The 25,082-nt window shown below is 60.1% G+C and overlaps 1 protein-coding gene across 1 annotated transcript in view; it reads right to left on the reverse strand.

Moving 5' to 3' along the window:
- LOC133349852 (unconventional myosin-X-like) overlaps window positions 1-25,082 on the reverse strand; it is a 68,926-nt gene that overhangs the window by 5,730 nt on the left and 38,114 nt on the right. Inside the window, 31 exon segments of the mRNA XM_061563657.1 lie at window positions 580-877; window positions 1,089-1,212; window positions 1,766-1,923; window positions 2,550-2,747; window positions 3,200-3,342; window positions 3,634-3,689; window positions 3,950-4,043; window positions 4,308-4,403; window positions 4,626-4,869; window positions 6,212-6,326; window positions 6,836-7,134; window positions 8,106-8,273; window positions 8,891-9,095; window positions 9,773-9,826; window positions 9,948-10,205; window positions 10,526-10,565; window positions 10,993-11,196; window positions 11,557-11,663; window positions 13,163-13,277; window positions 14,553-14,677; window positions 16,311-16,391; window positions 17,448-17,565; window positions 17,981-18,063; window positions 18,346-18,414; window positions 18,894-18,986; window positions 19,365-19,431; window positions 21,041-21,141; window positions 21,980-22,126; window positions 22,894-23,012; window positions 23,418-23,547; window positions 24,531-24,634. Coding sequence (XP_061419641.1) covers window positions 580-877; window positions 1,089-1,212; window positions 1,766-1,923; window positions 2,550-2,747; window positions 3,200-3,342; window positions 3,634-3,689; window positions 3,950-4,043; window positions 4,308-4,403; window positions 4,626-4,869; window positions 6,212-6,326; window positions 6,836-7,134; window positions 8,106-8,273; window positions 8,891-9,095; window positions 9,773-9,826; window positions 9,948-10,205; window positions 10,526-10,565; window positions 10,993-11,196; window positions 11,557-11,663; window positions 13,163-13,277; window positions 14,553-14,677; window positions 16,311-16,391; window positions 17,448-17,565; window positions 17,981-18,063; window positions 18,346-18,414; window positions 18,894-18,986; window positions 19,365-19,431; window positions 21,041-21,141; window positions 21,980-22,126; window positions 22,894-23,012; window positions 23,418-23,547; window positions 24,531-24,634 — 4,213 coding nt within the window.

The following is a 25,082-nucleotide window of genomic DNA, read 5'->3' on the forward strand; positions in this document are numbered from 1 at the left end:
ACACGCACACGCACACACAAACACGTAAACACCCACACGTACACACGTACACACGTACACACGTACACACGCACACACGCACGTACACACACGCACACACAAACACGTAAACACGCACGTGTACACACGCACATGTACACGCACACGTACACACGCATGCATGCACGCGTACGCTTTAAGGCACAGGCAGATACGTCTGCCATTGAGAGATTATGCTCTCCGACAGCGCTGATGCTTTTAAGTCCCGTCTAAAAACCACATCTTTTAAAAACAGCTTTCTTCTAATGGCCTACATTCCTCCCTGGCTCTGCTCTTGCCGCCCGGTTCTTTCTTTGTTATCGTTGTCCTTGTGACACACGGCGCCTTGAGACATTGTGAAAGGAATATAAGAAGTGTAAATCATTATTACTATTACTACTGAAGCGTACGCTAACCCCAACAACTTTACTCCGACCCTCGATCCCAAACTCCCCCCTCTTATTCTCAACTCCAACTCCCAACCCCTGAGCAAACATGCCGGCCCCCCAAAACTCCGTGACGGGGCGCCCCCCCCCCCCCCCCACCACTGCGTGCGCCCACCGCTTGAGGTGGATCTTGAGGTAGCGCAGCACAGCGCGACCGGGCGGCAGGGCGCAGACGGCGCACGCCAGCGCCTGCCAGAGGCGCAGCGCGGCGGCGGAGCCGGGCGCCGGGTGGGCGCTCGTCTGCTTCACCAGCTGCAGGTAGAGCTCGTCGCGCAGCGGCCGCAGGTGGCGGCACGCGCGCAGCAGGGCCTGCACCGGCGGCACGGGGTCGGCGGCCGTCTCCAGCTCCTGCACCCGCTGGAACAGGCGCACCGCCTCTTCCTGCAGCCTCCCGTAGCCGCACTCTCGCTGCACTACGGGGGGGGGGGAGGGGTAGGGAGGGAGATTTTTGGAAACGTCTTGTCACCGGGACACTGGCACACATGGCCTACTCTTTCTACTTCTTGGCTCTAACCGCGACCCTCTGGAACAAGCGGTAAACGCGGTGTGTGTTGCGTAATGCGGGGTGGGTCACGTGATGCGGCGTTTGTCACGTGACGCGGCGGGGCTGCTCTGGGAGCTCACGGGAGAGGCTTGCGTCGCCGTAGGGAAGGGGCAGCAGTGGCGAGTGCAGCGCGTGCGGCGAGTAGCGCAGGATCGGGTTGCGTCGGTAAATCTGCTCCACTATCTCCGGATTCGCACTGTTGTCCTGCACGAGGGGGGGAGGGCGGGGTCAGGAGATCATTATCATCATCATCATCATCGTCGTCATTATCAACAACATCATCAACAACATCAACATCATCATAGTCACCAACATCGTCAACATCGTCAATCCTTCCTGCAGAATCACCAACACCACCGCCACGCTCATAGTAATCTCCACCACGATCACCAGACCACATAGCCGGGCACGGACACATGTGTGTGCATGCATACATGCGCGTGCGTGTGCAGGGAGCAGCAGGTGCTTGCGTGTGCACGTGTGTGTACATATGTGCGTGTGTGAGGAGCGGTGGCGCAGCGGTTAGCGCACCACACTTCACCTGTATTCGAACCACATCCACAGTGGCGAATATCTGAAAGTGAGTACCTGGTGCAGTGTCTAAAAGCATCAGCACCGACGAGAAAAAGGCGGCCAGGCCGTACCGGCCTTCTTTAAGTGCTCGGAATCAGCACTTGCCCCGACATTCTGTTGAGGCTACGGAGGAGGGGTGGGGGGGGATCTGTGTGCGCGTGTGCTCGTGTGCTCATGTGCCCACCCTGATCTCCTGGATGAGCTGCTGAGTTGGCGTCTCGACGGGAACCTTGGAGTCGATGACCGACTGCACCGAGTCGGCCCAGCGCGACGCCTCGCTCTGCAGCCGCGTGTAGAGGCGGCACGAGTGCTTCCTGCCGTGCACCACGACGCACCAGTAGCCTGGGCGGCACCGTCACCAACACCGGCACGGAACGTCAACGCCCGACGCCGTCAACACGAGCCGCGTGGACGGGTTGCACGAGTGCTTCCTGCCCTACACCACGACGCAGCAGTAGCCTGGGCGGCAACCTCGTCAACCAACACAGCATCAACACTCAACGCGGAATATCGACTTTCAAAGCTGACGCCACCAAAGGCGGCCACATCGTGAGTGGAGGCCGATGTCGTCCAATGGCTGCGCTCGCGATGCCGGCGACCAAATCACTGGCGGGGGGCATGGATCGTTTGGACGCTAAGGCGACAATCACAGACTTGAGTAATTGCGACACTCCGTGTGGGCATTGGCCAATGTACGGATTCATCATTTCCGAAACGGGGAGGGGCATCGATGGCTCGCTCGGTTCTCATGTGACGATGCAGTTCCTTTTTGCCCCGATTTCTACGCGTTCCATCGCCGCGCTATATTTTTTACTTCTGCTTTTGTTCGCGTCAATTTTCTCGTGAACCCTGCGTCACTCTCGTGAACGCCAGCGAACCCAGCCGGCGTTTCTCTTGATGATCGCTACGCTCCGAGCGGCGGACACGACCCCGGCGGCTGGCTCTGCGTTGCGGTGTCACGGCCGTACCTGTGGTGTCGTCGTGCTGGCTCACGGAGCACAGGCTGTTGAGCACCAGCGTGCCCAGCTTGGGGGCGGCTCGCTCCGCGTTGCGGTAGCAGTCCAGCGAGTTGTGCGTGAGCACGAACCAGCGCTTCTTGAGCTTGGGGACGGCGCCGCTGTGACCGCTGCGGGCACTGCCGGCCTTCCCCTCCTTGTGCAGCCAACCTGCGCAGGCGGGAGATGCGGGGGGCAAAGCGGAGGAGCGCGAGAGTCACAGAAGCATCGCGGCGCCGAGGACCGCACAGCGCGAGCGGCCGGAGCAATCACGGACAGCGCCATCGCCGTGGCTCTCGCGTCGCTTGTTCTGCAGCGAGCGTGCGCGTCCACATGTGATGGCGTGAGGGTTGGGGTGAGCAACGTTTGTGAGTCGGCGATTGAGAGGGTGAGCAGAGGTGGGATGGAGGGGGTGACCAAGTCAGTGATATGGCAGCGAGCGAGCATGTGCCTCAGCGAGTGAGTGTGTAAGTGTGTGGCTGAGCGGGAGAGTCGGGGAGTGAGGGAGCGATTGAATAACAGAGTGACGAGCTCGCGAGCAGTGAACGAGCCAGCAAGCAAGTGCTCGTGCGAGCGAGCGAGCAAACCACGTGGCGAGCCCCCCACGAGCTGGGGACTCTCACCGCGCACAATGAACTCCTGTCCGTCGACACGCGCATCCCCCTTGCTGCGCTGCAGCAGCGCGATCCAGTGGTGCATCTCCTCGGCTGAGTCAGCGTTACACTGCAGCACGCGCTCGGCCGTGATGATCACAAACCCGTGCGGCCTGCGGTTACGCACGCAATAACATATGCACGCAATTACACACCCACACGCACACAGCCATAACCACTAGCCCCAACTCCTAACGCCAATCCCATCCCCTACATCAATTCCCAACCACTTACCCAAATCCCAAACTCGAATCCCGGCACCATTCCTAACCCCAACCCCTAACCCGAAATCTAAATCCAACACCAGCCACATAACCCCAACCCCAAGCACCAGACCCGAACCCCAGCTCTAGCCACGACCCTGGCGGCACAGCCCCCGTAGTGGCTCCGGCGGTGACCCTTACCGGTCGGGGTTGTCGGACGCGCACACCGAGTCGATGACGCCCACGTCCATCGTGCCCTGCGGACACACAGCAGGGTCACGGCACGTCACCACATGTCACCCCATGTCATAGCGTGTCGCTACGTCTCACCACGCGTCACCGCAGATCTCCGAATCAGCCGAACGGCATTATGAACCTAACCGGGCACAAGAGTCGTGGCGGTGACGTCACCGGAACTTAAGAGCAAACGACGCCTGTTGTTGTTGTTGATCTGCGTGTGTGTGCATTGTCTGTGTGTGGGCGCGTGTGCGTGCGTGTCGATGTGTGTGCGTCTCACCACCGCATTCTTGGGGTTCGCCTGCTCGCTGTGCATCAGCTGCAGCTCCTTGTCTGATGCAGCGTGGACTCGGCTCAAAATACTGAACCACTCGCTACACACGCACGGGCACCAACGCACATCAACTCAGGGACACACACCACAGACATGCACGCATACGCACGTGCTCACACACATGCACGTGAACTCAGAAACACACACACACGCTTGAACTCGGGAACACGCACACGCGCACACACGCCTAAAATCCAGCACTGTCGAGACAAGATTGGTGGATCACACGGGGGGGAGGTAGGGGGGAGGGAGGTAGGGGGGGAGGGAGGGAGGGGGGAGGGAGGGGGGAGGGGGGGGTTGTCACCTGGCGTCCTCGGGAGACTCAGCGACCAGGTGGTACTTGCGCTCGTTCATCACGATGTCGATCCCATTTTCCCGGCCCCCACCATCCAGGATCTCCCTGCAAAGACAAAGCTCCCCCGTTAACAGACTGTCAGGGCAAGTGCTGTTCATGAGTCGTACCTGTGAAGGCCGGCACGGCAAGCGAGGGGTTGGGTGGCCAGCACCACGCCCGGCCGCGGCGTAGTCCCGTTGAGCGCAGTGCAGCGCAGTGCGGTGCGGTGCTACTGTGCAGTGCTACTGTGCAGTGCTTTGTCGCAACGCGTGGACGCTGCGGCCGCACCGTGCGGCGTGCACGCTGACGGTGCCGCGGGGCTTCTCCTCGGCGTCGCCGTCGTAGTAGGTGAGCACGGCGCCGCGCAGCACGAACCAGCGGCGCTTCCAGCTGCGGCGCGACAGCGTGGAGGCGCCGCCGCCCTTCTTGAGCAGCCAGCCGGCCTTGAGCGCCTCCTGCTTGGCGCGGAACCAGAGGAACGTCTCGTCCTTGAGCACGCACCAGCGGCGGCGCCACGCGTTCATCAGGCCCCCTGCGGACACCACCATGGAGGAGGAGGACGAGGAGGAGGGTGACAGAGGGAGGACAGTCACAACCACGCACGCATGCACCTGCACGCAGGTAGACAGTGATCCATTATATAAAAAAAACACTTTTGGTGCTTGGCACGATTAAATACTAAATTTCGATTTTAAGCTTTCGTGATTGCAGGGATTCATCTTCTTGGTTCTTCTATAATTATTTTATTATGTTGTATTTTTTATTATTTTATTATTTCCCTTCTACGTGACTTTACCGAAAGAACCAAGAAGATTAAATACTAATTACTGTTTGTCTTGGCCATGTCAGTTTCAGTTTCATTTATTAGGTATAGCCCTGTGAGCCATTCGGCTCTTGAATCGGGTGCAACCGCAAAAAAAAAATATATGAACAAGAAAACATCTTCAAGTGACTATGTGCAAACAGAAAAATCCAGGAAAAAACTGCAAAGTCTTTTTATACTCGTCACAATGATCATTAGCAAATGATTAAGTTAAAGGTTGTTTGAGTATGTTGTCTTGTGATCGAACGTAGCACGACAGACAGGAGTCGAACTTGACTTGAGAGCGACGTAACCATCAGAACCCCGTTGGCTCATAATGCGCCGACAGATGCCCATTGCCCCCCTTGTAGCCATTAAACCGTTAAGCTGCGCTACAACGGGCGCGACACACGAGACCAAACCCACGCACAAACTATCGCTCGCTCCATAAAAGGCAAAGAGATTGATGGCCAAACTGTGGGAGGTTTAATGAAAAATGTGCAAGGTCTCTCATTGTCTCACAAAAGAGAGAAAAAAAAACACTTATCTCTCTCATGGGAAACATCCGATGAGGATTAAAAGTAGAATGTGCAGAACGGCCGGACGGAGACCGGAGGAAGATCGAAGGCCAGACAGCCAGACAGCACCCAGACAGCAGCCAGACACCACCAGACACCCAGACACCACCAGACACCCAGAGAGGGCCCAGACAGCCAGGGGCAGCCCTGGTGTTCACGTTGGCCGGGCAGCGTACGCTCCCCCCCCCCCTCCCCCCCCCCCCCCCCCCCGTTATCGCGAGTCTGCCCTCCATAGAAATCGTGCACTGCACAAGAACGGCTGAAACTCCGTCGTGGTAAAGCAGCAGAGAAGCTGTGGTACAGCAGTTGAGAATCTGGACAATAAGGTTGTCTTCTGCCATTGTGAGTGGGCAAGCGGGTGGCAATATAAGATGGTGAGTCAGCGAGTAGATAAGCGGGTAAGTGCTAGGATGCATGGGTGAGTGAGTGAGAGGGCAAGTGAGTAAGCAGGTGATTGAGTAAGTGGATGAGCGAGTGAGCGGGTGAGTGGGTACCCTTTATGGAGAGGAAGCTGTGGAAGTAGGGAACGCCCACGGAGCTGTAGATAGCCTCCCTCCGCCCAAACTCCTCGCTCAACAGGGACTCCAACTCATCCTCGCTGTCCTCCAGCTGAACACATGCATACAAAGGCAAAGACCACCCATGTAGCCTACACGGTGATGTTGGCGAGCACCTATGAATGTTAGCATGATACACTAACAAGCGGGTGATGAGGCCAGCACCGTGCCCGGTGTTGGCCGGGAGCGGGAATCCAACTCAAGTCGCCGGGTTCGTAGCGCGGCGCGCTAACCGCTACACCCACCACCACTCCCCAGCAGGCACGCGTGCGCACACGCACACGTTAACCGGTTTCACGTACACATGTTAACCGGTTTCACGTACACACGTCGTACATTCACAGTGCAGGAGGATCTGCGCGGCGTAGTGACACGCGCGGTGTGACGCTGTGCGGTGCGACCATGCACGGTGCGACATTATGGGACGTGCATCGTGTAACACGTGTGATGCACGGTGTGGTGCACGGTGCAGCGTGTGTGCTGCACGGTGCGGCGTGTGTGCTGCACGGTGCGGCGTGTGTGCTGCACGGTGTGCTGCATGGTGCGCGACGCGGCGCTCACGGAGGAGGTGCGCCCCTCGGAGAGCGAGCGGTAGGTCCCCGAGCTGGTGTACGTGCCCAGCGAGAGCCGCGACTCCCCCGATGCCGAGTGCTGGCGCGCGTGCGCCGCCCGGCCCCCGCGGCGCATCGACACCGCCCCCCCGGCCCCGCCCCCCGCCGCCCCCCCCCCGACGCGGGCGGCCCGGCCCCCGCTGCCCTCGTCGCCCTCCTCGTCCTCCTCCTCGAAGTCGAGCTCCTCTGCCTCTCCGCCGGCCGGCCTCACCTCGTCCGCCCAGATCTCCGAGCAGCGGCCCGCCGAGGCTGCTCGCGGCCACGGAGAGGAGGCGGGGGGGGGGGGGGTTAGCGACTGGTAACGCGTCACGTGGCACCATCCCACCACTGTACTCTACTATTATACAGAAAGACAAAGATCCCCCCCGTATAGCCTTAACAGGATGTTGGGGCAAGTGCTGTTAGCGAGCAGCACCTATGAAGGCCGGCACGGCACCTGAGGGGAGGGGGGGGGGGTGGCCAACACCCCACCCGACATCACATCAGGTATTCATATTTGAGGCTCAGTCGACCTATTGGAGGCCCAGGACTGGTTCAGATAAGCGGAAACAAAACTCTGCTCGCCGGGTTCATAGCTCGGCGCGTGCACGCCATGCTCGCGCCTATAACACGCCGCCCGACATAAACCAGACTATTGGCCACGCCGCTCCACACAATTCAACATCAACGGTGCACCACACCAGTGCACACCACGCCGCTCGCTCGGCACGACACGCGCCGAGAGCCAAACCACCCACGCGCTGCACCGCTCCACAAGAACGGCATCAAAGTTGTGCCCAAGGGGAAGAGCCGGAGCCGGGCGGAGGGGAACTCGGACCTTGGAGGCCGGCTCTCAACTTTGGCAACAACCACAACGAAAGAAAGAAGGAAAGAATTCACGAGCTCCACCGAATTCACCGAGGTGAACGGCCACAGGCAACTCACGCACGGCTTCAGCGACGTAGCCACTGAAGCCGGGCGTGTGCAGGCCGTGCGCCGGAGCCAATGGGCCGGAGGGGGCGGGCGGGGGGGGTCCCCCCAGGCTACGATATACAAAATACATCTGGGCATCGGAGCGATCGAGATGCATGGCGCTTTGAATCGCTGCGGCGCTTAAGCGAGTGTCCCGCATCCGCTATTCCTCGCACTAAGGCCCATGCCGTAGCCACGGGATGCCACTGCCCAGGCTGCGTTCCCTCGCTAGGAGCTGACGTTCCACCCCCCCCCCCCCCCCCGCTCACTTGGAGGCGTCGGGTCGGGAGGGCCGGGCGCGGCGAGCTGAGCGGGCCAAGCGGCGGCAGGGGGGAGCAGGTACAAAGCCCCGTCTGCCTCGGACGACCCCCCGCTGGCACGCTGACCCCCGGCGCTCGGCTCGCCCTGACCCCCCCGCTCACTGGGGTTCGGAGAATCTGGGGTAGACGGAAAGCGAAGAGCGTCGCTCATCCAGAGCTCCCCATCCGGTGGCGCTAACTACGGCTCGCCGGAAACGCTTGGACACGCACGAGAATCACCTCTCAGAACCCGGACTCACTCGCTGGAGTGACCCACTGCTACGCCCGCTCGTCAGCGTCCGCCACTCGCGACCGTTAACGCCACCTTTATCACCGCCCGGTGGCCGCCACTAACGCTGCCACCACTACTGGTGCAACATCGTCGTCGTCAGTGCACGCAGAGGTCACAGAAAGGTCACGTGGAGATAAAAAGTCGCAAGTCGGGGTCGAAACTAGGGCATGTAGACATCATGCAGAGGTCAAGTTGAGGTCACAGAAAGGTCACGTGGAGATAAAAAGTCGCAAGTCGGGGTCGAAACTAGGGCATGTAGACATCATGCAGAGGTCAAGTTGAGGTCACAAGGAGCTTATGTAAATATTGTGCAGAAATCACATGGGCAGGGGGGGTGTCATGCGGAGGTCATAGAGGACTCACGTAGGGAGGGTCATATGGAGGTCATATGGAGGTCATGTAGAGGTCAAGAGCAGGTCACGTGGAAGTCGCGTACGAGTTCACGTTGAGCGGTGTGGCTGACCTTTGAACCCGTCGTCGCCGGCAACGAAGCCCTCGTCCTCCTCGTCGTGGGGGGCGGGGGGGAAGGGGTCGAGGAAGCGGGGGGGCTTGGCGGGGGGCGGCCCGTCCCCGAGCTCGTAGAGGCCGAGCTCCATCACAAACTCCCGCGCCGCCTGCAGGGCCTCCAGCTCCAGACGCTCCAGCTCCTCTTCCTCCCCACCCGCGCACTGGCAACCATCGCCACGGCAACAGCAACCACGACGACGAACGCCACCGCAGAAACAACAACCGTTGCCCCGGTGAGAATCACCGTAGTGATAAGACTCAGCCATAGCAACACCAGCGACACGAACGTGTACGGCCATTTTGCACATGAACGTGTACGGCCATTTTGCCAATCCACTTCTGGATGAAGGTCTCCGCCTCATGCCGTACGGATTATGGGGGTTGTTTGACCATACTTCCAGTGTGGGTTGGTGAAGGCGTGGAGTACAGACATCAGACCACAGCAGAGTACAACAACATCACTTGCTGCGCTGCACTGTGCTGCCCACAACGAGTGCACGGCGGTCGGCTACACAGCAACTATCCAGGCTCAAACTGCTTAGCTTCCGAGATGTTGATTTCGTCACCAGCAGCGAGATGTAGCTCCAGTGAAAATCACTGATGTTAGCCCTGTCAACAAGGTCATGGTGCTGCGCGCTAACCGCTACGCTACCTCTCCCCGCACACACAAAGACAAAGCCACACAGCCAATAAGTTGCCGATGTCCCCTACCTGGGGTTCTGGCTGGAGGTTGGCCTGGCTGAGCAGGGTAGGTGGCGGGGGCAGCTCCATGGTTGACGCTTCAGCTTGGCTGCCCCCAACACCGTGGGCAGCTCGGGCATTCTGGGAGTGCCGCCACCTCCGGCGGCTCCTGCAGCTCTCCTCCTTCGTCCTGGGCGCCCGGCTTCGCAGGCTAACGGGGTTATCATGGACACCGCATGAGCGCTACGTTCACTCCACTCTTATTTTGAGTGTGTGCGTGTGTGTTTGTCCACGTATGTGGGTATGTGCGTGTGCGTGTGTCTGCGCCGCACCGCGTGCGCTGCCCCGTGCTGGCTGCGGATCAGCTGGAGCTGCTCGCGGCCGTCGCGGCTGAGCCCGGCCTCGCGCTCGCGCTGCTCCCGCTGCAGGCGGGCGATCTGTCGCTCCAGGAGCAGGATCTCCCGCAGGCCGCCCCCACCGGGGTCACCACCAGGGTCACCATCGGGCTCCGCTTCCTCCGCCGGCAAACCACGCGCCGCCGCCGCCGCTGCCGCCTCCTCCTCCAGCAGCAAACGCGTCTCCAGCTCCCTCTGTAATATGGTGAGCGACGACATAGCCCACGCTGCCACCGTCACCGCACACACGGCCTTCACCTACACCACAACCACCACCGCCGTCTTCATACGGCGGTGGCGGTCTTCATATCCATCAACGTCGCAGTCTACCACCGTCACAACCCCTACCGTCATGTTCACCGTACCCCACCGATACCCAAATTATCACAGCCATAACCACCAACTCTTCATCAATATCAACGTTCTAGTTATTGAGAACCCCCCTCCCCACCCCGTGACCGCCCTTCCCCCACTCCGTGACCCCCCCCCCCTCCATGCCAGTCACCCTCTCTCACCCGCTTGGCCGCCTCCTCTCTCTCCAGCCGCTCCCTCTCCCTGCGCGACACAAGCAGATCGACAATCAGCAGCAGCAGCAGCAGCACGCGTACAGCGACAGTGTCGTGGGGTTAGCGCTCTTCGCTGGTTGGCTAGTTGGGTAGTGGTGGGGCTAGCGATAGCCGCTGGTGCTAGGGGGAGCCACTCGCGTTGCCCTGGCTAACAAGGTCCTCCTGCAAGCTGCTGCACCGCACGTTCTATACAAACATGATTTAAACAGCTTGTTTAATCTCGTATTTCTGTGTCGCACCACCGCCCCTTGCCACACCATCACTCCTAGCCACACCTAGCCACACCACCACAATTAGCCACGCCGGCTCCTGCCGCCACCACCGCTGCTGCCGCTGCTGCTGCTGCTGCCGCTGCTGCTGCCGCTGCTGCTGCTGCTGCCGCTGCTGCTGCTGCTGCGAGCCAACGCAGCGCTCACCTGTCCTGGCGCTCCTTCTCCTCGGCCCGGATCCGCCGCTCGTGCCGCAGGGCGGCGCAGCGCCTCCTCGCCAGCGCCCCCCGCCGGAGACGCTGGGTGGTGAGCGCCGCACGGCGCCAGCGCAGGAAGCGCACGCGGCACAGGCGCCCGCGCAGCCAGCGCTGCAGGAGCAGCGCGCCGGCGCGCACTGCGCTGTACCGACGCCTGCGCCAGGCGAAACGCACGCACGGAGGCAAAGATAAAGATCCCCCCACCCCGTATGGCCTGTAACAGACTGTCGGGGCAAGGTGCTGTCAGCGAGCGCCTATTGACGAGGCACACGAGAGAGTGGGTGGTCAGCACCACGCCCCGGCTGATGATCACACACCGCATTAGGGTACTCATTTAATGCTGAGCCGACCGAGGCGAGGCCCAGGACCGGTTCACACGTGTGCGAACCGGTGTGTGCGTATGTGCGTGTGGACGTGTGTGTGTGTGTACGTGTGTGCGTACATGTGTGTGTGCGTGCGTACATGTGTGTGCGTACGTGTGTGTATGTGCGTGTGTACGTGCGTGTGTGCGTACCGGGCAAGTAGGCCGCGTGCGTGAGCTTGGATGGCGATGGCCGCGCGTGTGAACGCCGCGTCGCGCTCCGTCTCCAGCCGCAGCTCCAGGCTCTCGCGCAGGAACACCTGCAGTACGGGCAGCACTATCAACATGGGCAGCATGGGCAGCGCGGGCAGCATGGGCAGCACAGGCATCACCATCAACATGAGCAGCACTGTGAACATATGCGTGTTGGCACAGTGCTGGTGCATCTGTCAGCCATCTCAATCAGTCAACCCATGGCACCTGGGTCTGTTCCGCGACCTCCTGCCAGCGGGTGTTCGACACTTCACGTGGCCTTAAAGTGCACCTAGGCTGGCACAGGTACCGTGGTGACATCACCGCCACTTGGTAGCGAATGGCGGTTATTGTTGTTGTTTGTATGTGTGTATGTATGTGCGTATGTGTTCCTCAACAGCCTGCTAAGGCTTTGCGGGGGATCTTTGTCTTTTCTATTTTATGTGTTTTATGCGTATGTGTGTCTACGTGTGTGTACATGTGTGTACGTGTGTGTATACGTGTGTGTACGTGTGTGTGCGTGTGCGTACATGTGTGCATACGTGTGTGGGCATGTGTGTACACACGTGTGCATGTGTACACGCGTGTGCATGTGCGTTCGTATGTGTTTGTTCATACGTATGCGTGCGCACGTGTGTGTACACGTGTGTGTGTATGTGCGCGTGTGTACACGTGTGTGTGTACACGTGTGTGTACACGTGTGTGTACACGTGTGTGTGTGCGCACGTGTGTGTGTACACGTGTGTGTACACGTGTGTGTGTACACGTGTGTGTGTACACGTGTGTGTACACGTGTGTGTGTGTGCGCACGTGTGTGTGCGCACGTGTGTGTACACATGTGTGTACACGTGTGTGTGCGCACGTGTGTGTGCACACGTGTGTGTGCGCACGTGTGTGTGTGCACGTGTGTGTACACATGTGTGTACACGTGTGTGTGCGCGTGTGTGTGTACACGTGTGTGTACACGTGCGGTAGTGTAGCGGTTAGCGCGCTGCGCTATGAACCTGGCGACCCGGGTTCGATTCCCGCTCACGGCTAACACCAGTGACGATTATCTGAACCGGTCCTGGGCCTCCCCTAGGTCGACTCAGCCTTAAATGAGTACCTGGTGCGGTGTGTAAACATCGCCACTAGGGAGACAAAGGCGGTCGGGCGTGGTGCTGGCCACCCACCCCCTCGTGTACCGTTCCGGCCTTCATAGGTGCTCGCTAACAGCACTTGCCCCTACAGTCTGTTCAGGCTATACGGGGGATCTTTGTACACGTGTGTGTACACGTGTGTGTGTGCGCACGTGTGTGTTTACGTGTGTGTGCACGTGTGTGTGCGCGTGTGTGTACACGTGTGTGTACACGTGTGTGTGCACGTGTGTGTGCGCGTGTGTGTGTACACGTGTGTGTACACGTGTACACACACGTGTGTGTCCACGTGTGTGTATGCGTGTGTGTGTACACGTGTGTGTGTACACGTGTACACACACACGTGTGTGTCCACGTGTGTGTGTGCGTGTGTGTGTACACGTGTGTGTACACGTGTGTGTGTGCGTGTGCTGTTGGCTGCGTGCCCGTGCCTTAGTCTTGCCGAGCTGCCACAGCGTGCGCGTGGGGTCAAAGGTTGCGAGCAGTCCCTCGCACCGAGCGCGCTCATCGTCCGGCAGAGACATCGGGCGGCACAGTGCGGCGTACCTAGGTGGGCAAAGACAAAGATCCCCCGTGTAGCCCACACAGACCGTTGGTGCAAGTGCAATTAGGCAGCACCCATGAAGGCCGACGCGGCACGTGAGTGGGGTGCTGTGGATAGCCCCTCGCTCGGTCGCCTTTTTCTCCCCCGTGGTGATGTTTACCACCGCCCTATTTACTCATTTAAGGCCAAGTCGACCTAGGAGATACTACAACAGCCCTGGTTCAGATAACCGCCGCTGATATTGTCCGTGAGCGAGTTTCGAACCGGGGTCGCCAGGTTCGTAGCGCAGCACGCTAACCGCTACACCACCGCTCCCCACAAACTTTGACATACACACCGACACGCACACATACACACCGACACGCACACACAAACATAGCACATACACACTGACACACACACATACACACGCAACACTGAGAGACGGCGCATACACACGGACATGCACACGCACAAACGTGAGTGTATGTGAGTGTGTGTACGTGGGCGTGTATGTACGTGTGTGTGCGTGTACGTGCGAGTGTGAGTACATGGGAGTGTATGTACGTGGGTGTGCGAGTGTGTGTGCGTGTGCGTGCGAACGTGTGTATGTGATGAATGTGTGTACGTGCGAGTGTAAGTTCGAGTGTGTGTGCGTGCGTGTGAGTGTGAGTGTGCGTGTGTGTGAGTGTGCGTGCGTGCGAGTGTGTGTGCGCGTACGAGTGTGCGTGCGAGCGGGCGAGTGTGTGCGTGCGAGTGTGTGAGTGTGCGTGCGTGAGTGTGTGTGCATGCGTGCGTGCGAGTGTGTGTGCGTGCGAGTGTGTGTGCGTGCGAGTGTGTGCGTGCGTACGAGAGTGTGTGCGTGCGTGCGAGTGTGTGCGTGCGAGCGTGTGCGTGTGTGTACGTGCGAGTGTGAGTACATGGGAGTGTATGTACGTGGGTGTGCGAGTGTGTGTGCGTGTGAGTGGGCGTGCGAACGTGTGTATGTGATGAATGTGTGTACGTGCGAGTGTAAGTTCGAGTGTGTGTGTGCGAGCGTGCGTGTGCGTGCGAGTCTGCGTGCGTGTGAGTGTGCGTGCGTGTGTGCGTGCGTGCGAGTGTGTGTGCGTGCATGCGAGTGTGTGCGTGCGAGTGTGTGTGCGTGCATGCGTGCGTGCGAGTGTGTGTGCGTGCGAGTGTGTGTGCGTGCGAGTGTATGCGTGCATGCGAGCGGGCGAGTGTGTGCGTGCATACGAGATTGTGTGCGTGCGTGCGAGTGTGTGCGTGCGAGCGTGTGCGTGTGCGTGTGCGAGCGTTACCGGCCGGTGAAGTCGAGGAAGCGCCGGCGCACGGGGAAGCCGGAGCGGCGGATGCGCACCGTGTGGAGCATCCCCGAGTAGCGCAGCTGGTTCAGCACCAGAGTGGGCTCGAAGCGCGCCGACATCTACCTCGCACAACAACAACAACAACCACCACACTGAACAACAAACGAATCACACTAAACAAATAAACCACAACAACGCACGCACGGCACTTACGCCATTGCCAGCGCTTCTTAGGGGACGAGCGCCGAGTCGCGGAGCACAGCTGAGCGCGAGAGGCTCGCTCGCTGTGCCCAGCTCGCTGTGCCACACCCAGCGCTCTCAAGACATCCCGACTCTCTCCTCCGCTCGCCTCTCTCCCCCTCCCGTTTCCCTCCCCCTTTCTCCTCCTCTCTCCTCCTCTCTCCTCCCCCTCTCTCCTCCTCCTCCTCCACCGGTAGCCCAGCATCCCCCCCGTGTCCCCGTGTCTCCCCCGAGCCTCCTGTTTCTCCTCCGCCCCTCCACGCCCTCCCTGTCCCCGTGCCCCCGAGTTTCTGCATCGCCGTACAACTTGCGTCTCTGCGTCCCTCCCTCACTTCTCTTCTCCCTGCAACTTGTGTCGCCGTGTCCCCAGGTCGCCTCGCTCCCGCACAATCACGTTCTTCTCTGCATCCTCGCGGCCCCCCCCCCCCCCACTCTCGTCCTTGTGTAACTGTGTCTTCGTGGCCCTGCGTCCCCACGTCCCCCGTGGGTGGGGGGATTGGGGGTGGGGGAATCACGCTGTGGTGGCCCTCGTCCAGTGCTTGTCAATCACCCGCTGTTGTTTAACCGCCCAAGGGGCACAAAGGGTACTCGCTCTCCCCGGCTCACGGAGCCCCGCGGGCCGAGCCACGCGAAGCACGAACGCCAACGCGGAGCCCCGACTACAGACGCTCCCCTTCAGCCGTCCGCAAAGAGGGGGTCCCTTGTGCCCGGCGCCGGATGCACCGCCACCCCCCACCCAGCACAGACGGCGCATCGCTCCCGGCACAGCGACGCGAGTATCGAGCCGCTCGCGAGGGCGACCCGTCACCCTTGGCGTCGACGACCCCCGACCCGAGAACACGGATGACCCGAAACCCGCGAACACAGGAGGTCCTTGAGTAACGACCGAACCGGAGAATCCTGACGCTTGACGACACTCGCCGCTCACTCCCGGTGCGACGGGGTGAGGGTGCGGGCGAGTGAGCGTGGCCGAGCGTGGGCGAGCGTGGGCGAGTGCAAGGCAGCGCCGGGGACTGCGAGCGTAGCGACAGAGCGCGAGCGTGAGATGGCCTGAGCGAGTGTGAGCGTTCGGGAGGAAGAAAGAGCTCCTGTGGTGAGCGAGCGTGGGTGTACGAGGCTGCGCAAGTGAGCGCTGGTGAGTGACGCTCAGTGTGAGCGAGCGAGTGTCATTGACCGCGTGCGTGCGTGCGTGCGAACGAGTGCGCGAGTGTGAGAATCCAACCGAGTGTGAGTGGAGGTGAATGAGTGTGCGAGTGAGTGACAATGAGACTGAAAGTGCGAGGTTGTGAGTGTGTGTCAGGTCGTGAGCGCGTGTGGGCGAGTAAGCGCGTGTGGGTGAGTGAGCGTGTGTGGGCGAGTAAGCGCGTGTGGGTGAGTGAGCGCGTGTGGGTGAGTGAGCGCGTGTGGGTGAGTGAGCGCATGTGGGCGAGTGAGCGAGTGCATGCCAGCAAGACCTTGTGTACCTCTGCGAAGCGAACGCGACTGTGAGCGTGCACCAGTGAGTGTGCGTACCTTGTCACCGTTGGGCTTGATGCAGCGCACAAAGTATGGGTTGGAGGAGCTCAGAGAGGACATGAGGGCGTGCAGAGAGTCCTGCCACCACAAAGACAAAGATCCCCCGTATAGCCTTTGACACACTGCTGGGGCGAGTGCTGTTAAGCGAGCGACTGTGAAGGCCGAGGGGCTGGGTGGCCAGCACCACGCCCTGGTCATCTTTGTCTCCCCGATGCTGATGTTTACACAACATATCAGGTAATGTTTTATGGCTTGGTTAACCTAGGGGGGGCCCAGGACCGATTAATATATTTTTAGCCGACGTTGGCTGCGAGCGGCGATCCAACTCGAGTCGCCAGGTCCGTAGATCCCGCTGCGCCAACGCTCCCCACACACAACAACAACAACAACCGACGTTGCTACGGCGCTTGTGCCAGGCTAAGTGCACTTCTTAAGGCAACGTGAAGAGTCGAAGTCTCTCTGCCAGGAGGAGGCCATGGGACAGACCCAGTTGCCACGGGTCGACTGACTGATACGTCAGGCAGATGCACCACCTTTTCCCCCTACTGTGCCTTCTCGCTACGTGTTAGCTGCCAGGTCGTTTTAGTAAGGGTTGCTCCTCTGCCCTCCGCTGGTGTTTGAAGGCGACTGCCTCCAACTGCGCAGCAGCGTCCATCGTGAGCCTCCTCCATAGAGGCCCATCTTGACACCGCTGGTAACGGTTATCGGCAAGTCCACTCAGCTCCACATCCTCTCGTGCCACATCACTCCATCTCTTCTCTAGCCCGTGCCACGCCCGTTTGTCCCCCCCCCCCTTCCCTCTATTCGGCTCCCCAAAAAACGAAGACACACACGCGCACATATCTCATGATGTCCGTGGCAAGGGGCCGGGTGTAGTGGTGGTGGTCGTGGTCGCGTGTGCCAAGGGCCGAACCATGTGGTATTGTAGCGGCCTTAACAGGTACAGAGTTGTATCATTTGCCATGGCAGGTGGCTGGTTGTGACAGATGCCATGCCACGTGGCTTGGAAGCTCTGTTACCATGGCGGGTGGCAGAGAACTGCGCTGCTGTGGCAGGCACCTGGGTGCGAGTGCTACCATGTGGTGGGAGGCTGGGTGTAGCGGGTGGTAAGGAGCTTGCTGTGGCGGGCGGCACCTTGAACTGCAAGCAGACCGTGGGCTTGCGGTGCCGCGAGTTGAGTTTGAGGGACTCTTCGGGCGCCGCGCGGCCGGAGCTCGACTCCGACTCGAACAACTCGAACACAAAGTCCATCCTGTGGCACCCACGTGCACAGACGGAGACAAAGATACCCCGTGTAGCCTTAACAGACTGTTGGGGCAAGTGCTGTTAGCGAGCACCCATGAAGGCCGGCATGGCACGCGAGGCTGTGGGTGACCAGCACCACACCCGGCCGCCTTTGTCTTACACTGCACCAGCTGCTCATTTGATGCTGAATCGACCTGAGAGAGGCCCAGGACCGGTTCAGATCATCGTCACTGATGTTAACCACGACGCGACCGCTCCCCCAGACGCGCGCACACACAGAGGACCGACTGACTCAATCATCACCCACAACTCACCCAAGCTACTCAGCACGTGCCAGGCTGGCTCTCTCTCTCAGCACTAACAACATCTGCCGCGTGGAGCAGCAGCAGCGTGGCCACCGCCGCCACCGCCCGGCTCTGTACCTGCTGTCCAGCACGAGGTTGAGGATGTCCTCACGAAACGTGTCTCGGTTCTTCTCCAGGAAGCCCTCCACGGTGTACAGCACCTGGCATGGGGCAAACATCATCAGCAACAATACCAGCACCGGCAGCAATTGGTACCATCGGCAGCGGCGTCATTAAATATGACGAAAACACTTCTGGGCATCTGAATAGTTGAGAAGCTGGGCAAAGGTGGCCACACACCCCCTCGTGTGCCGTGCCGGCCTTCATAGGTGCCCGCGAACGGCACTTGCCCCAACACAGTCTGTTAAGGCTTTAAACGTGATGTGCTTGCAAGTGTCTGTGTGTGGCTGCGTGTCCGTGCGTGTCTGTGAATGCGTGCGTACCTCTCCGGCATAGTGCTTGATCCCAAACTGGTGGTCGGCCACTCTGGGCTTTACGTAGAAGGAGTTGCTCTGAGTGGGACACACACAGACTGGCTCACACCACCGTCTGTACCACCAGCACCAACACCACCACCGCGACACACGGCACCATCGCCACCATCCATACCACCAGCCCAGCACCAACACCACCACCGCTACACACGGCAGCATTACGCCTGGATATTTGGAGTTTGCATGTTTTCCCTGTGGTTGCGTGGGTTTTTCCCCAGGTCCTCCGGTTCTTTTCCCTCCACACTTAAAAACGTGCACTCAGAGTATTTGGCTGCGATAAATGTCCACGTGATAAGCCACTCTGTTGAGCTATCATTTGTGGCCAGGTCGCTTCTGAAAACGGAGCTATGCAGCTCAGTGGGGCCCCTTCCCTGATAAAATAAATGAAATAGTTGTAGTTTCATTACCACCATCCATACCACCAGCACCAACACCACCCATACCATGAGTGGTGAGCGAGTGGTGTGCGAGGGGTGAGCGTGTAAGGTGAGGCTCACCGCGTGCTCCCCGTGGAGCTTGGCGAGCAGCGTAGCGTCCGTGCCCTTGGGGAAGCGGCTCTCCTCGTTCACCAGCGCCAGCAGCCCCAGCTTCTGCAGGGGTCACAGCCGGAGGGGGTAGGGGGGGGGGGTTAAAGGTTAAGGGTTGTAGGGGTCAGGCCAATGGCAGGGATGGAGAGGTAAGGTTAGGAAGCAACGTCGCAGCTCACTCTGCGACGATTCAACAGAGGTCACGACCCGGCGTCACGACTTCGTCCGTTTACCGTCGCGTTTGTAGAGACGGAGGGTTGAGGGGGGTGGGAGGGAGGGAGGGAGGGAGGGAGGGAGGGAGGGAGGGAGGGAGGGAGGGAGGGAGGGAGGGAGGGAGGGAGGGAGGGAGGGAGGGAGGGAGGAGGGAGGGAGGGAGGGAGGGAGGGAGGGAGAGGGTGGGAGGTAGAGGCACAGGCTGGAGAGTGGGGCCCGGAACCTCACCTTCTCCACCAGGTCGAGGCACTCGCTGTTGTCCGTCCAGTTGATGTCTTCCCATGCAATGCCCTCCCTGCACAGCGAGGACACGACCATCATCATCATCACCATCGCCACCGCTCACTCATTACTACTCACCACTACCACCACTCAACACCCAGTACCACTCACGGCCATCACCACTAACTCACTAACACTCACCACTACCACCACTTGACACCCAGTACTACCACCATTCATGACTACCATTACCACCACCACCACCACTCATTGCTACAACTATCACTACGATTAACCAACAGCACTGCATGGCTAGTCACCACGAAGTGGTGATGAGGTCACCACAGCGCTTGTGCCAGGCTAGGTGCACATTGAGGCCGTTTGAAGTGTCGAAGGCTCGCTGACAGGTCATGCGACAGAACCAGGTGCCATGGGTTGACTGACTGAGATGACTAACTGAGATGACTGGCAGATGCACCACCAGTGCTCCCCACTGTTCCCTCCGTTGTTGTTGGAGGGCGACTTCCTCCAACTGCCCAGCAGCATCCTCCACAGAGGCCGATCTTGACACCGCTGGTACCGGTCATCGGCCAAGTCCACTCAGCTCCACATCCTCCCGTACCGCATCAGTGCCCGCTTGACCTCCTCTATCCGGCCAAACAGAAGCTGCTTGGGCGTGTCGCGTGCACAAGGCAAGACCCCCCCCCCCCCCGCATAGGCTTCACAAACTATTGAGCGAGTGGCTGTTAGCGAGTAGCACCCTTGAAGGCCGGCGCGGCACACGACTGCCAAGAGGGGGTGGGTGGCAGCACCGCGCCTCGTGCACAAAGACCACGTGGTGTGGTCACGGTGGGGGGTGCCGATTGGCGCCCCCCACCGGCAGCACCCGGTCCTGCGTGCACCGACACCAACACGACCACTATCACGGACTCACTACCACTCACTACCACTACCACTCACTACCACTCACTACCACTACCACTATCGCTCACTACCACTCACTACCAACCACTACCACGACTACTCACTACCACTACCACGCACTACCACCACCACTCACTACCACGCACTACCACTACCACGCACTACCACTACCACTCACTACCACTCACTACCACTACCACTCACTACCACTACCACTCAATACCACTACCACTCACTACCACTACCACTCACTACCACTCACTACCACTCACTACCACTACCACTCACTACCACTACCACTCACTACCACTACCACGCACTACCACTCACTACCACCACCACTCACTACCACTACCACGCACTACCACTACTGATGGCGACGGTGCTGGTCATGGTGACGGTGGTGACGGTGGTGACGGTGGTGACGGTGGTGGTGGCGATGGTGGAGGCAATGGTGGTGGCGATAGTGCTGGTGGTGTTGACGGTGGTGACAGCTGCGGTGGTACTGGTGGTGGCGGTGATGGTGCTGGTGGCGGTGACGGTGGTGACAGCGGCGATGGTACTGGTGGTGGTGACGGTGGTGGTCGTGGTGACGGTGGAGGCGATGGTGACGGTGATGGTGCTGGTGGTGGTGACGGTGGTGACAGCGGCGATGGTGCTGGTGGTGGCAGTGATGGTGCTGGTGGTGGCAGTGATGGTGATGGTGGCGGTGACGGTGGTGACAGCGGCGATGGTGCTGGTGGTGGCGGTGCTGGGACCTGTTGTACTCGAGCTGCTCCAGTGAAAAGATGTGCGTGTTGAAGTACTCCTGCAGCTTCTCGTTGGCGTAGTTGATGTTGAACTGCTCAAAGCGGTTCACCTGCGACGGACACGCGGTGGTTCAGAGTGCGGCACCGCACCCTGCAGCGCATCGCGGTGTGGCGCTGTATTGTACGGAACGGCAGAGTGTCACGCGGCGTGGTCCAGCGCGGTGCTGTGAGGTGTGACCACACGGCGTGGCTTCAGTTAGAAAGCGAAAGTCGCACGTCGCGACGCACCGCGCAGTTTTCCGTCGATTCAAACGCGCGGGAAACCACAGCCGAGCCACCCACAAGCTCTGTGGGGTCCTACGCTGGAATGCATTTCGTCGTCAACTCCATGAATGCGCGAGGAAATCGGCAGCGCGGGGAGCAACCCCACGCGTGCGAGGGTGCAACACTCTATCCCACGCAGACAGAATGACGGGGGGCCCGCAATCCATTGACCTTTTTCCTCTTCTTGGTTCTTTCGGTAAAGTCACGTAGAATGGAAATAATAAAATAATACAAATAAAACATAATAAAATAATTATCACGGTTCTTCACCTGAGGACGGCTGCTTGCGTTGTAGCCGAAACGTCATGAGAATTATTTTATTATGTTTTATTTTTATAATTTTATTATCTCCATTCTACGTGACTTTACCGAAAGAACCAAGAAGATGAATCCCTGCAGTCACGAAAGCTTTAAATCGAAAAATCTATTGACCGCCATCACCTGGCACATCCAGGGTACGGCCTCCACCTCGCACCGCTCACGGGAAGGGAGTTTCGCGGAGACAGAGCGCGGCGATCAACCAACCCTCACGGCGGCCTCGACAGCGCCGTTCCACGCGCGGCCAAAGCAGCGACCGCCACCGCTCGGCAGAGACGCGCGGCGGCGAGCCTGCCGCCCCCGTACCTCGAAGTTCTCGAAGCCGAAGATGTCGAGGATGCCGATGCTGTGGAAGGGCCTCGCTCCGTGCACGCGCGCGTTGATGCGCCGCACGATCCACGAGAAGCAGCGCTCGTACAGCGACATCGCCAGCGAGTCGCGAGAGTCCGCCGCCTGGGGTGGTGTGGGGGTAGGGACAGGGCGGGGGGGGGGGGACAGGGTGGGACACAGGCGGGCAGGGGCAGCCGCCACCTGTCTGGCGTTGCCTCGGCACAGTCCGGGAATCGGCATGGTCCGTGTCCCGACGGGAGCCGGAATTGATTTGTGCCGAGACGCGGTGCTGCTGACGTGTGGAGCGCCGTCGCGTTGGCATGGCGATTGCGCACACGCTGTCATCTGCTCCCTCTCCTCATCCCCCCTCTCCTCGCCCCCATCTCCTCGCCCCCCTCTCCTCGCCCCCCCTCCCCTCGCCCCCCTCACCTCACCCCCTCTCCTCACCCCCTAACTCACCCCCCTCACCTCACCCCCCTCACCTCACCCCCCTCACCTCACCCCCTCACCTCACCCCCTCACCTCACCCCCTCTCCTCACCCCCCTCTCCTCACCCCCCTCACCTCACCCCCTCACCTCACCCCCTCTCCTCACCCCCCTCTCCTCACCCCCCTCTCCTCACCCCCCTCCCCTCACCTTCCCTCCCCTCACCTCTCTCTCACCTTCCTCTCCTCACCTCCCTCTCCTCACCCCCCTCACCCCACCTCCCTATCTTCACCTCCCTCTCCTCACCTCCCTCTCCTCACCCCCTCACCTCACCCCCCTCACCTCACCCCCCTCACCTCACCCCCTCCCCTCACCCCCTCTCCTCACCCCCCTCTCCGGAACCATCGCCAATGCTCACCCCATGCCTCTCCCCCCCCTCCCCCCCCCCCCCCACTGCCTCTCACCTGTGCGATGGTGAGCGGCGTGCTGATCTCCTCTCCGCGTAGGGTCATGGACCGCTGGGTCAGCGCCTCGGCCAGCGGCTCCTCGTCCACGCCCAGCAGCTCGGCCGCACGGCACAGAGCTGAGCCACAGACCACCCAGAGAACCACCACCACCAAGATAACCACAACCACTAAGATAACCACAACCACTAAGATAACCACAACCACCTGGATAACCACAACCACCAAGATAACCACAACCACCAAGATAACCACAACCACCAAGATAACCACAACCACTAACATAACCACAACCACTAAGATAACCACAACCACTAAGATAACCACAACCGCTTCAACCACCACCACTATGACTACAAGAGTGAACAGCCGACAAACCTCGTAAGAATACATTTTAATCTATTCATCAGGCCTGCACATAATCACCTGCCCACAGACCCCCCCGTCTCCCCCCACCCCGTCACCACCACTGGAGGACACTTGCGCGCCCCCCACTGCCCCCCCCCACTGCCCCCCCCCCTCACCACCACTGGAGGACACCTGCGCGCCCCCCGCCGTAGCGAACTCGATGTTCCCCACGAGCAGCACGGCCGAGAGCAAGCGCAGCACCTCCCTCCTCTCCTCTGCCGAGAAGCACATCGCCTCCATCGCGGCCTGGGGGAGCGGGGGCGTGACAGCGGCGTTAGAACACCACCGCTCCCGAGTGGGGCGTAAGAACGGCGTTAGAACACCACCACTCCCTAGTGGGGCGTTAAACCACACACGGCACATCCTCCCCTGATTTCAGGCCACGTGTGAAAGTGCACGACCCTAGGGTGGGGGCACCATCCCTCCCCCCTTCCAGCACCCACCCCCTAGGTGCTCATCCCGCAAAGCCCGCGGGCAAGCCCCCCCTTCCGACCCCCGAGCCTCGACAGTAGCGGCCGACCTCACGCCGCCGCGAGGCGGTGGGCACTCCCCTTGGCCTCCTCCTCCTCCACCCACGAGCATCTCCAGCTCAGAGGGCCCCGGTGGGCAGGGCTAGCCAAGGGCGCGGGACGCTTTCGCCCACGTGCCCACGTGCCCAGGCGCCCACGTGCCCACATGCTCACACGCCCACGTGCCCACACGCCCACGTGCCCACACGCCCACGTGCCCACACGCCCACGTGCCGACGTGCCCACGTGCCCACACGCCCACGTGCCGACGTGCCCACGTGCCCACACGCCCACGTGCCCACGCGCCCACGCGCCCACGTGCCCACACGCCCACGTGCCCACACGCCCACGTGCCGACGTGCCCACGTGCCCACACGCCCACGTGCCCACACGCCCACGTGCCGACGTGCCCACGTGCCCACACGCCCACGTGCCCACGTGCCCACGTGCCCACGTGCCACTACATTGGAACGTCTGGGGAGGCGTCGGCGCGGCAGTTTGTGGCGCCGCACTACGAACCCAGCCGCCCGTGAGTCCGACTCCCGCTCCTGCGCGGTCCCACCCACGAGCCGTTCTCTCCCTTCGACGGCGAGCGCAGGCCGCGCGGCGGCGCGTTGCAAGCTCATCTCCGTCACAATTCACGATTATCGTCGTCTGGGTGTGGCGCGGTGCGTGCGGAGCGGGTGCTGTGATGTCCGTGGGTGTGGGTCGCGTCGTCACCATGACGTCCGTGTAGAGGCTCCGGTCGGCGCTGGGGTCGTCCAGGGCGCTGCTCGACTGCTTCAGGTAGTGGTAGCTCTCGGGGCTCGAGATGTGCAGCTCCTCTGTGACCACGGAGACAAAGATCCCCCCCCCCCCCCACACGTGTGGCATTGAAAAGACCGTTTGGGGAAAGTGCTGCCGAGCGAGTAGTAGGGCTGAACGATGAATCGATTTCAAATCGAAATCGCGATTAGCAAATCGCAAAGGCTGCGATTTTTTTGCGATTTGAAAAGTCCTATTGCTTTTCTTATTGGAATTGTTTTATTTTTTATTATTATAACTTTATTTATTTATCTTAACAATTGTTCTATTTTCATTGTTCTATTTCAATTACAACATTTTAATAAGTACATGTTGGAAGCAATTCAGATCTTTTAAGTTCTCATCCTTGCATTAGAATATAGAGAGCAGTTCATATTGTGATGGTATCACGTGTTTTAAATCTTTTACACAGTGAATGTTGAACTGAATCTTGACTCAAATCGGCAATACCTGTCAGAAAAATCGCAA

The sequence above is a fragment of the Lethenteron reissneri genome, chromosome 31, assembly GCF_015708825.2.
Source record: "Lethenteron reissneri isolate LAM-NWPU_2019-01 chromosome 31, ASM1570882v1, whole genome shotgun sequence".
NCBI lineage: Eukaryota > Metazoa > Chordata > Hyperoartia > Petromyzontiformes > Petromyzontidae > Lethenteron > Lethenteron reissneri.